Source organism: Phoxinus phoxinus (assembly GCF_949152265.1).
Source record: "Phoxinus phoxinus genome assembly, chromosome: 15".
In the NCBI taxonomy this organism is placed as follows: Eukaryota; Metazoa; Chordata; class Actinopteri; order Cypriniformes; family Leuciscidae; genus Phoxinus; species Phoxinus phoxinus.
The window spans coordinates 6,899,890-6,914,989 of record NC_136890.1 but is presented as its reverse complement, the minus strand read 5'-3'; the positions used below and the strand labels follow the sequence as shown (position 1 = coordinate 6,914,989).

Here is a 15,100-nt window from a genome sequence, read left to right as displayed (position 1 = left end):
GTGTAAAGATTTCACAGCAAAAAGACACATAAACCACAAACTGAAGGGCGTTCACTTGCTAAAATGTATATCAATATTAGACGACAGAAGGCGTGTAGTAAATTGTGTATAACAGGTTTTTCAGCACTGAACTCTAGGAAACAGTTTAGAAGAGATAATAACTATATTTTCAACCACAGACTCTAATGTGATTGTTACAATTAATAAACATTGGCAATTGATCATTGCTGTGAAATATTATTTGCTTGGGTAAATGTAATTGTAATTTATTTATTATTGATGCAGAATAGAAAGCAATTGTACCGTGTATGTACAATTCAACCCTTTGAATACATCAAATCAACTAAATACTGAAACAAGTTTGCTGAGTTTTTGAAAATTCAGTCAGTCTCTGAAATGCATTTGAAATATGCATAAAGACCCTTTTAATGACCAATTAATCTGACATTGTTGATGAAAATGGAATATTCTTGAAAACTGCAGTGATAACTATTGAATTCTATGTTTAACACACAGTACCCAAGTAGTAGGTAAGATTCCACAGAAATGTTGTGTATTTTGGCAGGCAAGTTATGATTCCCAAAAATGCGGTCTAGGTAATTTTGCTAAAAATACCTCACTTCTTTTTCTATTTGCATTTATGTGTTTGTTATATCCTGTTTTATGGGGCTATAAATAGAATGAAGAATGAATATAATATAAATGTAATTATATTCTTAGAAATGTAAGAATATAAATGTCTATACTAAGTTTTTATTTCCCTTTCAGGAACCCATCTTTAAGCTGTTCGTGGAACTGTGATAAAGCATGATGGGTGCACTTGGGAACGGTCGACGTGGCGGCCGCTCTTCATCTTTGCTGTTGGTGGCTCTCATCTCCTGCATCTTCCTGCTTGGCTTCAACTATTGGGTCTCAAACTCCAGAAACGTCGAGCTGCAGGTTTGACACACTTTGTTTGGATGTAGTAGCCTTTTTCGAGTGGCGTGGTGAGTGTCTGTTTAACTATAATAGGTCTGTCTAGAAAGGAGCTTTGTTTAAACATGAAATTAAATTAAACATTAAATTGAACATTTAATTTAATATTCAACAGTAACATTAATTAACATTAAATTGAACATTTAATTTAATATTCAACAATAACATCAATTGACATTTAATTTAATATTTAACAATAACATTAAATTGAACATTTCATTTAATATTCAACAATAATATTGATCTGCCTGCATTGACACCATTATATGAGAACTGAACTGAGCTAGACGATGACATCACGTTTTTTCTCCAGAGCGGCTATATATATATAAATTAACTGAATTATGAACTTTTTTACAACAAAATGAAACCTCACTGAACTTACTTAAAGGGATAGTTCACTTTGAAATAAAATTTTGGTATGTTTTAGCTTACCTGAAGTGCATCCAAGATGTAGGTGTCTTTGTCTCCGCAGTAGTTTTAATTTTGATATTTTTGGTCAAACCGTTCTTGTCTGTCAGTCATATGATGCAGGTATATAGGAACTGTCTCTAATAGCATGCAGAGAAAAGTCCAAATTAAAAAATTCCTCATCGTAAGTGCACATTGATGGCCTAAGACACGAAACAAGCGGTTTGTGTGATAAAACGAACAGTATTTGTATAGTTTTTATCTCTTTTACACAACCACGTCCAACTGATCGGTTTACTTAGTCTGCGCAAGCGCCGCAAGGCTCCGGAAGTGATCTCTCGCGCGTGTACGTCACTCATTGTTTACACCAGAACCTATGCACAGAACAGAGATTGTAGGTAGGACGGCTAATAGAAATGGTACTAGTTTGCGCTTATCCGGGATGTTTAAACCGATGTAAAAGAACGGTTTGACCTAAAAATATCAAAATACTGCGGAGACAAAGACACCTACATCTTGGATGCACTTCAGGTAAGCTAAAACATACCAAAATTAAATTTCAAAGTGAACTATCCCTTTATCTGGACTGTGATGCTATTTTCTTCTGGAAATAAACTGTGTTGCATTATTTTCCTGTTATCTCTGTAAAGCTGCTTTGAAACAATCTGTATTGTAAAAAGCGCTATATAAATAAATGTGACTTGACTTTGTGTTGTTCTCCAGAGCAAGATATTGGAGCTGGAGGACCGCGTGAGGAAGCTGGCTGTAGAAAACGACAGAGAGCAGCAGAAGGCCGAAGATGAGACGCGGAGACAGAACAAGCAGCTGGAGTTAATGGAGGAAACACACCAAAGACAGAAGGAAAACGCTCTGAACACCTGGAAAAAAGAAAAAGTATGATAACACTCGTCTTGCACTCACTGACAAGAGTTCAGGTAGAAACTTGGAGCTAGTAGTCATCCAGTTACCTGTCATGATTTAGGGAATGAATCATGTTTATTCAAATCTTTTTACTCTGTTGATTTGATAGGCAGTTCATTAGGTTTTGATGCTGAGCAGGTAAGCTGTCCTGCTCAATGGAACAGCCTAGATCAGTGGTTCTCAACCTTTTTAACTCAATGGCCCCCATATTGTCCATAACAATATTTAAAGGCCTCTTGACTTCTTCAGTGATTTTCTGGATAAGGATTAAGGGATACGTTTGCTGTCATCCGGTGGACTTTTGACAGCTCTTGTGAAAACTGCAGATAACATTTTTGGACAAGTTTCCCTACCGTTTTGACAAAAGGGTCGCAGATGCCCTTTTTCTCCATTTTCTCGAGTCATGTAACACTGATTTAAAACAAAAATGTCACATTTTTTCTCCGGCCGAGTTTTATTAAAAGCCGGTCTTGTCAGCGTTGTATCACCCCTGTATGGATGGGGATTTAAAAAAATATATTTGCTGTACTTTTTCTAGTGTAAATATAAAAAGGTATATTATAAAAATGCACATGAAGTTATGAGACTTTCCCAAGTCAAGAAATAACACTTTTAACTTTGAATTTTGTTTGGGAAAACAAAAAAAAACAAAAAAAATTGATTGTTTTTTAGCAGTGTTCGTCATTCCTGCATGGTAACTTGAGCTACATGACTAACCTGCTTCTGAGAAGGTTTTATCCTGGGTAAGAAATAGCAAACTAAAATGCATTCGGCCTAATGCATTACACATAAGTATTATTTTACATTATTTTATTTTTAACAGTTAATATTTAACTTTTAATGTAAATTAAAATAAATGTACATATAAATATAAGCTTGAGAATATATAAAGTTTTAACATTTTCTTTCATGCTCTTTAAGCTATATACATTATTTATTAATTAAATAATTAATAATTCAGTTGATTCACTTGTGTTAGTACAGTCACATATTCTTCCAGCTGCCTTCCTGAACTTTTGTGGCAGCAGCAGTATTTTTTTCCTGCCTGGCAAATGTTTAAATTCATGATATTTTTCATAATGCTATCTTGGGGCGTTTTCACACCTTGCTCATTTGGAGCATTTGTTTCAAACCTGGTGCGTTTTCTCCCTTAGTTCAGTTCGTTTAGGCATATATGAACACGCCAATCACGCTCAGATCCACACCAAAACAATCGCTCTGAGATCGCCTGAATAAGGTGGACTTGGCACAATTGTAAACGAACTCTGGGGCGGTTCTGTGGAGGTGAGAAAGCAATCCGACCCAACAGACCAATGAACCAAGCGCTATCATAATTCATAATGGGAAATGTGTTATATAGCAAGCAGCAGTGTCTGATTCTGTGAGTGAGCACATTAGTTATCGCAGTTGAAAACCAAATATATACAGTATATCAGGGGCGTTTCCAAGGGAGGCAGTGCCTCCTCAAAAAATTGGATGAGAAAATTGTCCATATTATAAAAATAAACCAACGCAAAATACACTAAAAAGTGTATAAATAACTTGTTTTTCTAAAGTAACAATGTCCAACTGCGACACTAGCAGGTTGAGTTACAGCGAAAGGCCATGCCCATTGAGTTAGAACAGACTCCCTAAAGCATGCGCTGGGTTAGGTGGGGGGTAATTCAGAAGGAATGGGGAAAAGTCACATGAGAGGAGGCAATGCCTCCATTGCGCTATGATTGGATATAGCTGGTTCGTGCGATAAATCCCGCCTCTTGTTTTCATGCAGGTTCACGAATCAGTCTGAATGAACAAAATGATGGCGTTTAATGGGAAGACTAATTAAAAAGTAAACCACTCAGCCATTTAGATATCACTGCTTTATGACATGTCAAAATCAAACTTGAAATGGACTGTCACTGAAAACATGATGACTAGGAATGTTTTTGTGAGCAATCGGCTTCACAAAAGCTTCACAGTTCCATCATCTGTGATTAGTGTTTACCGAGCTTGGTAACTGATGAAAATAAGACAGAGAGAGAGATAATATATACCTGTATATTACAAAAGTAATTGAAATAGCTTAACACAACAAATGTTTCAAGTGGTTTCCCCAAAATCAACTGGAAATGCAACTTTTGATGACTTCTGCTGTCTCAAAATCATTCAACCCCTTCATGGCAAGCATCTTTAGTATTTAGTAGAACACCCTTTTGCTGTTATGATCTGTTGCAAACGAGATGTATAACCAGACACCAGCTTCTGGCAGCGTTTCTGAGGAATCTTAGCCCATGCTTAGTCCTTGAGCAATGGCCTCCAGTTCAGTAATATTCTTGCTTTTGCGTGCTAAAAACCGCCTTCTTCAAATGCCACCAGAGATTTTCTATTGGGTTCAAGTCAGGTGACTGTGATGGCCACTGTAGAATCTTCCAGGACTTTTTCTGCAACCAATGCAGAAATGGATTGGTGGAATTTGAGGTATGATTGGGATCATTGTCCTGTTGGAACTTGGAAGGTCCAATGGCGCCCAATCTTCAGCTTCCTCGCTGACGGAATAACGTTTTCTCTTAGGATTTCCTGATACTTCAATGATTCCATCTTGCCTTCCACACGCTGCATGTTTCCAGTGCCAGAGAATGCAAAGCAGCTCCAACTGCTGATCCAATGCTGTTGTGAGGGTTTCTACTCAGGGGGTTGAATAATTTTGAGACTGTGGAAGTCATTAAAAGTTGAATTTGGGGAAACCACTTGAAACATTTGTTGTTGAGCTATTTCAATTACTGTTGTTTGAGTTGTTCATTGCAAACAGCTGAAAGTTTGTAAATGTTGACAATAAAACTAATTTGCAATGAGGGTTGAATCATTTCGATGACAACTGTATTACATACACATATAATTTATCAGTAAGGCCAGGAGTGGAGTGTTTGTGTGTGCCTCGACAGCGAACTTGTCAATACATCTTGATGGATGGAGGAAACTCTGACAAATAACAGTTTTACTCGCATGTGACTTACATAGACTCATTTTGGTACGTTTTGAAATGTTGCCTGTGTGAGCCTAGCCTGGTAATACCAAACTCTGCTACTTCGCTTTGCTTCATAGACAGAGTCTGGCATGGCATCATTGAAAAGTGTTTTCTTTAACGCGGGGGGGCGCTCGTCTGAAGTATAAAATCATTGGTTACCCGTAAGCCAATCACATAACGTTTGGTTATGCGCCAGCTCAGCAGCATCGAACTGCCACTGTAAACACATTATAAATAATGCGAAAACGAAACCATCGAGAGAAATACCGGAGTGAACATGGCTGTCAATGACTTTTGTAGATTATGTGATGTAAATCTACGCATCCACGGCACAATCGGGGCCTCTAAACTATTATTTGACAGTAAAGAGAAACAGGAAAATATTTGCAGCCAACTGTCAAAGTTAGGATTAGTTATGTCAAACACAGCTCTGTTCATTTTGAGTCTGTCCGAAATGCTGCAACTTAATTGCAAGATTACAGCATGACATGGCAATATTTACGAACTGGAAAAAAAAGGAGACACTGACCTGTCAAAAGGGTGCCAGTTCGAGCTCGACAGAAAAGAGACCTAGATATCACATATCGACATCACCTCCATTCAAAATGTTTACCAAACACTCTTCTTGTTCGTCCTTCAGTTTGGAAATGCCGGGAATATTCTCCACAACAGAGCGAATTTCATCCCTTGTCTCCATATCCGCGGTCGTTTTCGATTTCCCCAATCTCAAACTCGGCGCTTAGCGTCTACGTCACGGCTCTCAGCCCACCCTCTGTTCGTTGATTGGCCGGCTGTTTTCAGGCCGGAGGAAAACTGAGAGACATGTCGATGTCTCAGACTAAGTACAGAAGCGAAATGAAATTGAGCGGAAGTACGATGTCTGATGTAGTCAGGCTTGTGTGAGCCAACCAAACCAAGAAGAAAATGCAACATTGTAACAAATTAAATTCCTGTTTCGTAACAAAGCAAATTATCTACATTTCTTGGAATGCCCCTAATCTTCAGTGAATCCGAGAAGTGAATAAAACGGACTCATTTTAAATCATCTTGAGGCCTCCTTTGAAATTTGTTCCTCAGGCCTCCTAGTGGGCCCTGACCCCTGGAACCACTGGTCTAGATGGGTTGCTCACTAGGTTTTAATGCACATAAATGCTCTCATTAGGTTTTGATGCCCAGGCCAGAAATGCTGTCTGTACATGCAGGAATGCTAGTGCGTTCAAAACGACATTATGGCGCAACCTCAAGTGTTATTGATGCCCAGAAATGCTATCTATATAAACCGTTATGCAATTATACTCAAAATTACTCTGTATGTAGGCTGGTCACTAGGTTTTAATGGCCACAATTGGATTTTGGATATGCTCAGTGTATGTTTTTAGGTCTAAAAGTTTTCTCTCTGTCATAGGAGAATCTAAAGATCAACATTTCCTCCAGTGCTAAAATCGTGCAAGACATGAAGAGTAAGTGTTTACCTCATGTTTGTGCTACTGTATTTACTCTGTAATGCATATCCTCTTTCCTTCACATTTTTGTTGTTTTTCTTTTATTAGACCGTATGAAGTCATTACTTCATGATGTGAGTGAGCTGCAGTCCTGTCAAAATAACATGGACACGCTCAGTAAGAAAGCCAGCAGTGAGAGGTAGGTCCATTCTGAATGCTCTAATCTACAATACCAAAGACATTATATTGCTTGACCAGTATGATAATGGTTGTATGTTTTGTGCAGGTCTCAGTGCAACAAACAAATTGAGGCCATAAAAGAGGAATGCAATGGGAAAATGGCAGCTGCCAAACTGGAAAAGCAAAGGGCGTCTGAAAAGGTAGCTCCACTGGTACGGCTATGAGGGGGAAAAAATGGCCTTAAATAGTTCCTTTATTGTGATTCTTATTTATTTAGTGTCTCTTACTGACATAAACTGTCCTTCACAGAATGCTGATGGTTCAATGCCGAAAATCTCTGTTTCAAAAGCCAAATCTGATGTTCCCGCCACAAACCATTCAAATAAAAGTGTGGCAGAACTTCCGAACGGCAAACCAGATGTGAATTCACAGCCCAAAAATGATGCTAAGGTCCAAACCAATGAGTTAGTAGTGGAGAAAAATGAAGAAGGTAAGAGTTGCCTGTTTGAGCGTGGTTTGTAAATGGTCTATATATATGGGTGAAGGACCTCATTTAATGCAAGTCCGATAACTTAAGAGTACTAGCTAGGCCTGTAACGTTGGCAGTTTCTTTTCTTTTTTCTTTTTTTTGGAGTGGCTGGAATTAATTATAGCCTATTATTCACGCAACAAATACACAATGCAGAAATTATGGCTGTATTGTGATTCTTGAACATAGAAAACAATAGAAATAATACGAAATTTTGAAACCAAGCCAAAAAAGTTTAAATGTATTTCCCCACAAAGATAAATTCGTCATATATACCGTTCTGCGATTTGAGAGGAATGTGGGACAGGAGCAGGACAGAGTCCATCTCTAGTCTAAAATCTTCATTTCTTCTCCTGAAAAAAGGAAAGTCTGATCTTCCGCTGGTGCAAGAGTGACATTTAGGATATAGTATATTTGATTTTGCACTGCCAGAAAAAATTATTACAGGCATGTATGCAAAAAAAGGTCCGTCCTACAGCTAATATAGTAATTAAAAATGAATGAAAGGAAGAAACGTTTATAATCCCCTGCAAAAATGGGTGAGACGTGAGTGAAGATTTGGTAAAAGAAATGACAGTCCATTTTCAGTGGAATAACTGATATGAGGCGACCTGATCGCAAAACAGAATACAAAGCCGTCAAATGGCTTAAATTGATGGGCTCATGTACCTTTCTCATTCCTCACGTATCCAAATGTTTGTGATGTAACATTTAATTGCTTACCTATTATTTATTTTGTGAACAAAGCTTTGTGCTTCACTCGTGTTGTAATTCATGTAAAACTGCATTCACATACAAACCACAGTGGTGGGGCGGTTGTCAGGTTGAACAGCAGTCCTAGCACAAGAAAACCTCTCCACAATAAACCACATGATTTTCATGCCGGTAGCACAATGAGTACCCGTATCGGCAGATGAATATTCACTCCATCTCTTCTCTAAACGCACATTATTAATCGTATTTCAAATGTTTCAGATCTTCCGGTGAAACGACAGACTTCTCTCTGATGGCGTATGCAGGACTTTTCCAATCCTTTAGTGAGCTTATATTCCTTAGATGACTAGAACCAAGTACTCGTCTTGTATCTTTTCTTTTTTATTAATCTGTTCGGATAAATACTTGGAATTACGTCATAATATGGAAGAAAATGTTTTTTGCTCCTTCCGTTACATCACAACTTTAATCTTTTCACTTACTGTAAACTCGTAATAACATTGAAATTTGCTTCCCAAGCATGCTGTGTAAAAATACATAATTTTTATAATCATACTTTTTTTAATTCATAAATTCAGATGTAGCAGGTGTTTAGGATAAAATTTCTTTTTAAAAAATTTGAACTAAAAAATTAACTTACACATTGTTTTAATTGGAATACCTCCCATTTGGTCGGGCGGCGGCATAATGTTTTGTCGCACAACATTATCTGTAAAGCTGCTTTGAAACAATGATTATGTTTACATGAACCCTCATATTAGGCTATATTGCGATTAAAGGAACACTCCACTTTTTTTGGAAATAGACTCATTTTCCAACTCCCCTAGAGTTAAACTCTAGTCCATAGAGTTTTACCGTTTTCGAATCCATTCAGCCGATCTCCGGGTCTGGCGGTAGCACTTTTAGCATAGCTTAGCATAGATCATTGAATCTGATTAGACCGTTAGCATTTCTCTCAAAAAAATTAGCAAAAAGTTTCGATATTTTTCCTATTTAAAACTTGACTCTTCTGTAGTTACATCGTGTGCTAAAGACCGACAGAAAATGTGTGCCGTACCATGGGTGCAGCAGGCGCAATGATATTACGTAGCGCCTGAAAATAGTCCCCAGCGCGGTAACTTCCAACGTGACCGGCACTAAGTTTGTAATATCATTGCGTGAATGGGCCTTTAAGTCTTGTCAGTTGTTGTTGTTGTTTTTTTTAAGAAAAACTCAATTCTCCAGCATGTCAAGTCACATTTATTTAGTGCTTTTTACAATACAGATTGTTTCAAAGAAGCTTTACAGAGATAACATGTTTAACAACATTCTGTCTGCTCCTCTAAGATGCTGTGATTTTACAAGACTCACCCACCCCCACCTCCAAACGGACCAATAAGAGTGAGACTCTTAACAGACCAGCCAATGAAGAAGGTCCAGAAGCAGTGGTGGACATTAAAGGACAGGCTTCAAAGGCCATAGGTGGGGTAACGGAGATAATCCAGCCATTAAACCACAACACACACACATTACTAATTTGATCTGTCTTCATGCAGATACTGTGCTGGATGAAGCAGGGATTTTAGACCCAAAGGAAAATGACATCGGGATTGGAGACGAGGAAGAGGAAGATGTCAAAATTGGGGACAGGAACGAGGAAGACGCAGCAAATGGGAAGGAAGACGCCGTTATGTACGACAATGAGGGCGAGATAGAAAAACAGCTCTCTAAAATTAAAGGTGGTCTTCAGCATCATGATCATCACACAATCATACATTTAGACTTTTTTCCATTTTAAAATGACTGTATAAAGATGTTAGGAAATTTCAAGTGTTAAACTTTTTTTGGTAGCTTTTATAAACTGAAGGATGACGTATTTTATGTGGTATTTGACAGCAAGTCAATTGACAAAGTTGTGAATAATCATCATTATAGGTCAAAAGTACTTTTGTCCCATGCAATAAGATTACGAATAATTTTCTTGTTTCTACAGATGAAAATCAAGGTGCAGGTCTAGATCCAGAGGAAAATGAGGTTAATTATATCGGTGATGATGACAACCAACCGGAGTCTGAGGACGAGAAGCAGGCGGAGCTCGCAGGGATGTAACAAACATGATCACGACGAGTCTGCTGACAGCTACATTTTCTTCAGCTGAAGACTGTCACAAACCCTTATTAGTGACCTCCCAACAGCTAAAAAGGTGGGAGAGGAACAGACGTTTTAAAGGTGGGAGAGGAAACCTGCTGTAAAGACTCATTTGTGCTGGTGAATACTGAACTACTGTGTAATGAAGGATATGATTTTATGTCATTAACAAACTATCTCATGTCTTACCAGGACAGGCATATAGAAGACATTATTTTGCTAGTACTGATTTTAGTTTAAACTTGAATGTAACTACTTATGACAAGCCTTTAAATTAATGCATCATGGTGAATTTTCCCTACGTCAAACCTCTTCTTAAATGTAAGATGCTTTGCTCTTGTACACAAACAACTGCTGATTTATCACAAAAACGGCTTTATCTTGTCTTTACGGTTCATGATCCGTTTTGACGAAACTGGATGTCAACATTTTAGCTGCTGAAAACACAGGAATATTAGATGTTTAGACTAAAAGACACGTTACTCTTCACTCATTTAATAACAGTGCAATCCAGGCTTTTATTTGCTGTAAAATAATATTTTTTATGTTGATTTAAGAATTTTTTACATTTTCATGTTGGGAACTGGAATATGTTTTTGAAAAATATGGGTTTCTTACTGAATTTATGATCTCATAATAAAAATGTTTTTGTTGCGCTACTCTACCTATTGTGTGCATTCAATGGGTTAACCATGTAGATGAGCAATGACTGTTGACATTTTATAATGGAATGCTAGTGTACCACGTACAGTACGGCATGGTACAGGCTGCATTGTCATAGGACCTCACTAGGTTTCATATTAATTTAGCAAGTAACATCCGGTTATCACAGAAGTAGTCCATTTGCAATTTTGTGTAAAAAATTTCAACTTTGGCACTATCAAATAATAGGTTAAGAAGATTACTATTGTAATGCTCTCCTGGCTGGTCTCCCAGCTTGGTCTCCTGTCAAACCTCTGCAACTGATCCAAAATGCTGCAGCTAGAGTGGTCTTCAACGAGCCGAAGAGAGCACACGTCACTCCTCTCCTCACTAAATTGCACTGGTTGCCGCTCGCATCAAATTCAAGTCACTGATGGTTGCCTACAGAACAACCACTGGCACTGCTCCCTTGTACCTTAACTCATTACTTCAGACTTATGTGCCATCCAGAAACTTGCGCTCTGCAAGTGAGCGGCGTCTTGTGGTGCCATTTCAAAGAGGCACAAAATCTCTTTCTCGGACCTTTACCATGACTGTTCCCTGCTGGTGGAATGATCTGCCTAACTCAGCCAGAGCTGCTGAGTCTGTAGCCATTTTTAAGAAATTGCTGAAGACGTATCTTTTTCGGCAGCACTTGATCAAGTAATACTCACACTTTCTCCTCTATTCTATCTATCTATATATATAAAAAAAAAAAAACTACGTTAGATTGAACTGCGAAGGGTCATAGCACTTACATACTGTTGTCCTACTGCTAGTTTAATTGCTTCTATTGTTCTCATTTGTAAGTCGCTTTGGATAAAAGCGTCTGCTAAATGAATAAATGTAAATGTAAAAGATGTTATAAATCATAGCTAATATATGGCTCTATCATCACTCTGGAAATAGAAAAATGCACATGGTTGGATATATCCATTTAGTGTGATCTGTGGTGTGCTGCACATTTTGTCAATGCAATAGGACAGGTCATGGAGGTATTCCATGCATACTGATCATTTATTATACCGAGCATAGTGTATATTCTGCTAAATAATAGTATGCCATTCTGAACTAGCCTAGATGCTAGTTAATATAAACATCTCATAACAATATTTCATGCTCTATGTCTATAATACATGACATTTTAAGGACCTATCTCTCTGTGCCTTCTTGAGTTTCATGACAGAACTTTGTATTAATGTGAGTGGCAGCAATGCTGATGCAATAAACTGTAGTAGTAATGTCACACAACTTCTTACAAGCACATTCACTTTTTCCCCGCCATTGATGAAAATGACCATAATTTTTAGCCGCGTTTCCAACGAAATTACCCGGGACAATTTGTCCCAGGAACTTTTTTCCCCCAGTCCTGTTGCTGTCTGCGTTTCCATCGCGGTCTAACGTACCGTGAAAATTAGGCAAATTAGTCCGGTGACACAGGACTGCGCGCAACTTTCCAGTTCTTACTGGATTTCGTCCTCCGCATATAAGCGTAATGAAGCCTGAACCTCGTTATCTGTCCATCGGACGTATTTTTTTATTTTAATAAACCATTGTTGGTTTAAAACAATGTTGATTTGAATAGCAAACAACTCTTACTTAACGCACCTCAATAGACTTTTAAAAATGGTGGTTGAAATAAAATGCTGCTTAGAGGCAACCAATCAAAATGCTGCGTGAACTCAACCAATCAGCATGTTCAGTGCCCAAGTCCCACCACCGAAAGTTCCTGAACTTTGAAAAAGTACTACCTCGCGAGCAGGGACTTTCTGAGGGGGACATTTTAACCCGGAACTTTATTTAGACCCTAGTTCCTGCGGTGGAAACACACCGAGTTCTACCCCAAAGTCCCTAGTTCCTGGGGAAAGTTCCTGCGGTGGAAATGCGGTTTATGAGATAACGCTTTCCTGTCATTGATGGAAATTTCCAGCTTTCCATAGGGGGTGCTATGACACATCTTTTGAATGTATGTTGAATCTCCTGTTCAAAAGACGTGAAGAAGAAGCAGAAACAAGCGTTAGCTTATGTAAACAAATGCATTTGTAAAATGACGTTAAAAAACATTAAACAGCATATAAATCAGAAACTGCCTAATGTTACTGAATGAAATGTCGACCAAGGATGAGCTATAGGACTGTGAAGCTTTGAGGGTGTTAATGGACTCGATCTACTCCATCTATGTTTTGATCATCCTTCTGAATCCGATCTGGATGTAGTCTTTGACAAAAAAGTTAATTCCAGGCTCGGAGAGCTGTATGACAAGGCTATCGTCGCATCCACAATCCACTGGTATTCAGTGCTTTGCTGCAGGCAGCTCTTTCGAGTGGCCTCCAAAACAAATGAAGAGCTGCTCAGAGAGCTTGAACTGTCTAGAGTGCTCAATGCAAATCCGTAATGCACACACAGGGCAGAGCAACTGCAGAGCATGTAGTTCCCTGCAGTCGGCTCTTCAGGAGAAAAAGATTGTTGGCAGTGTCGAGGGGTTCAACTATCTTGCAGACTTCGGAAATCTTATAACCAGGTCATTTCTGCTGAACAGGTATTATCAACCTGATGCTAAAAAGCTGTGGCCGTATAGACAAGTTAATTCATCGGTTCCTCGTTTTCATGTCCTGGACCAGATAACTTACTCTTTCCACTTATGGGCATAGAGGTGTCTAATAGAAAGAGCCTGTTCCTATGTGTTTGCTTCTAGCACTCGCTGGGGTAACACATCTGATGTCGGCAGTCTCCGCTGAGCAGCCAGACATGCAGATTCCACAACTACAGATTGTACCCTCCGCTTGAGAGAGAAGATCCCTCCTCAGTGGGATGGTCCAGGAGGTGCTGTCAACAGTTCCACTAACTCCAGGAACCATGGCTTATTGAGCCACTCCTGGAGGGGATTGGGTCACGGAGAAGAATAGTGGGCATTGAGATTTGAGTGTTTCCTCTTCTGCTTCCTCGACATGTTTTATATCATTTTGACAGTATGAGGGTGCAGCCACCATTCTCCAAGGACTACAGTCCCCCTTAATAACAGGTCTGCGCCACAGTTCACATGGCCAGGAACAAGCACAAGTGGACTGGAGAGGAGATGTCGATAGGTAGTGATAGTAATTTCAAAACACTGCTTCATGAGTTTTTGAAGCCTTTACGAATCTTTTGTTCCCAATCAGTGTTTTGGAGCGTGTATCAAACTACCAGGGTCACGTGATTTCAGTAAACGAGGCTTCATTACGTCATAACTGTTTCGAAACACTTTGAAATACTTCGAAATTTAAATGGTTCACCGCTGGGGGCAATGATCTCTGTCAACCCAGGAATCATTGAGAACCGATCACTGAGTCACTGAGAACCAATGAACAATTGTCTGTGGGTTTTTACCTGATCTCTGATCAGTTTTATACATTTGTAGACGTTTTAATTAGACATTAGTATAATTCAAATGAATAATGATAGTTAATGTCTTATTGGCCTGTTTAGCTGAGCAATTCATAGAACAAACAATACAAACCCTGACAATAACTAAAATAACATATATACACTTGATAATCTTATTAGATGATTAGATCATTTCATTTGAAAGACTGAAAGACATACACTGTTTTGACCACTAGGGGTCACCTGGAGACGGGTGTCAGATTGTTTCGAAGCCTTGACACAATACGGCTTCAAACGTACATTTGCTTCAACTGTTTCAGTGTTCCACGAAGCCTCGATCTGCCCGCCCCTATCGATAGGCAAGAAGGCTCCACACCAGCCTCTGTAGGGGCCATGAATTGACACCACCTTTGCGATTGATGTCTGCCAGCATTTGCATGTTGTCTGTATGATTGAGAATGTGGTGGTGATGAACCTTTGGGAGGAAGAACTTGTCCCATTGCCACACCCTAAAGACTTAGCATCCTGTTTTTCAAGGGGGCTAGGGAATCTAGCGTGTTGGGGACCTCCGCGATAACCCCCAGTGCTGGCTTGTGCCAATAGATGTAATAGGGTGTATCGATGATAGCCAGAGATATCGTCAAAAGCATCAGTTATCTGCGATGTTATGTTCCCTGTGTGTTTGTGTATTTTTTCTCTTTTCCTAATGTGCTTTTGTTTTTATTTGTTTCTATGTTATTCTTAGGTTGT

The 15,100-nt window shown here is 38.9% G+C and overlaps 1 protein-coding gene across 1 annotated transcript in view; it reads left to right on the top strand.

Annotated features, from left to right (window-relative positions):
• Positions 1-10,970, top strand: part of golm1 (golgi membrane protein 1) — an 11,961-nt gene extending 991 nt beyond the window's left edge. The window contains exons 2-10 of the mRNA XM_079637342.1: positions 769-939; positions 2,110-2,280; positions 6,720-6,774; positions 6,865-6,955; positions 7,043-7,136; positions 7,246-7,426; positions 9,506-9,640; positions 9,715-9,897; positions 10,152-10,970. Of these exons, the coding sequence (XP_079493468.1) occupies positions 808-939; positions 2,110-2,280; positions 6,720-6,774; positions 6,865-6,955; positions 7,043-7,136; positions 7,246-7,426; positions 9,506-9,640; positions 9,715-9,897; positions 10,152-10,267 (1,158 nt within the window). The 5' untranslated portion in view covers positions 769-807 and the 3' untranslated portion in view covers positions 10,268-10,970. The remainder of the gene's footprint in view (positions 1-768; positions 940-2,109; positions 2,281-6,719; positions 6,775-6,864; positions 6,956-7,042; positions 7,137-7,245; positions 7,427-9,505; positions 9,641-9,714; positions 9,898-10,151) is intronic.
• The last annotated feature ends 4,130 nt before the right edge of the window (positions 10,971-15,100 follow it).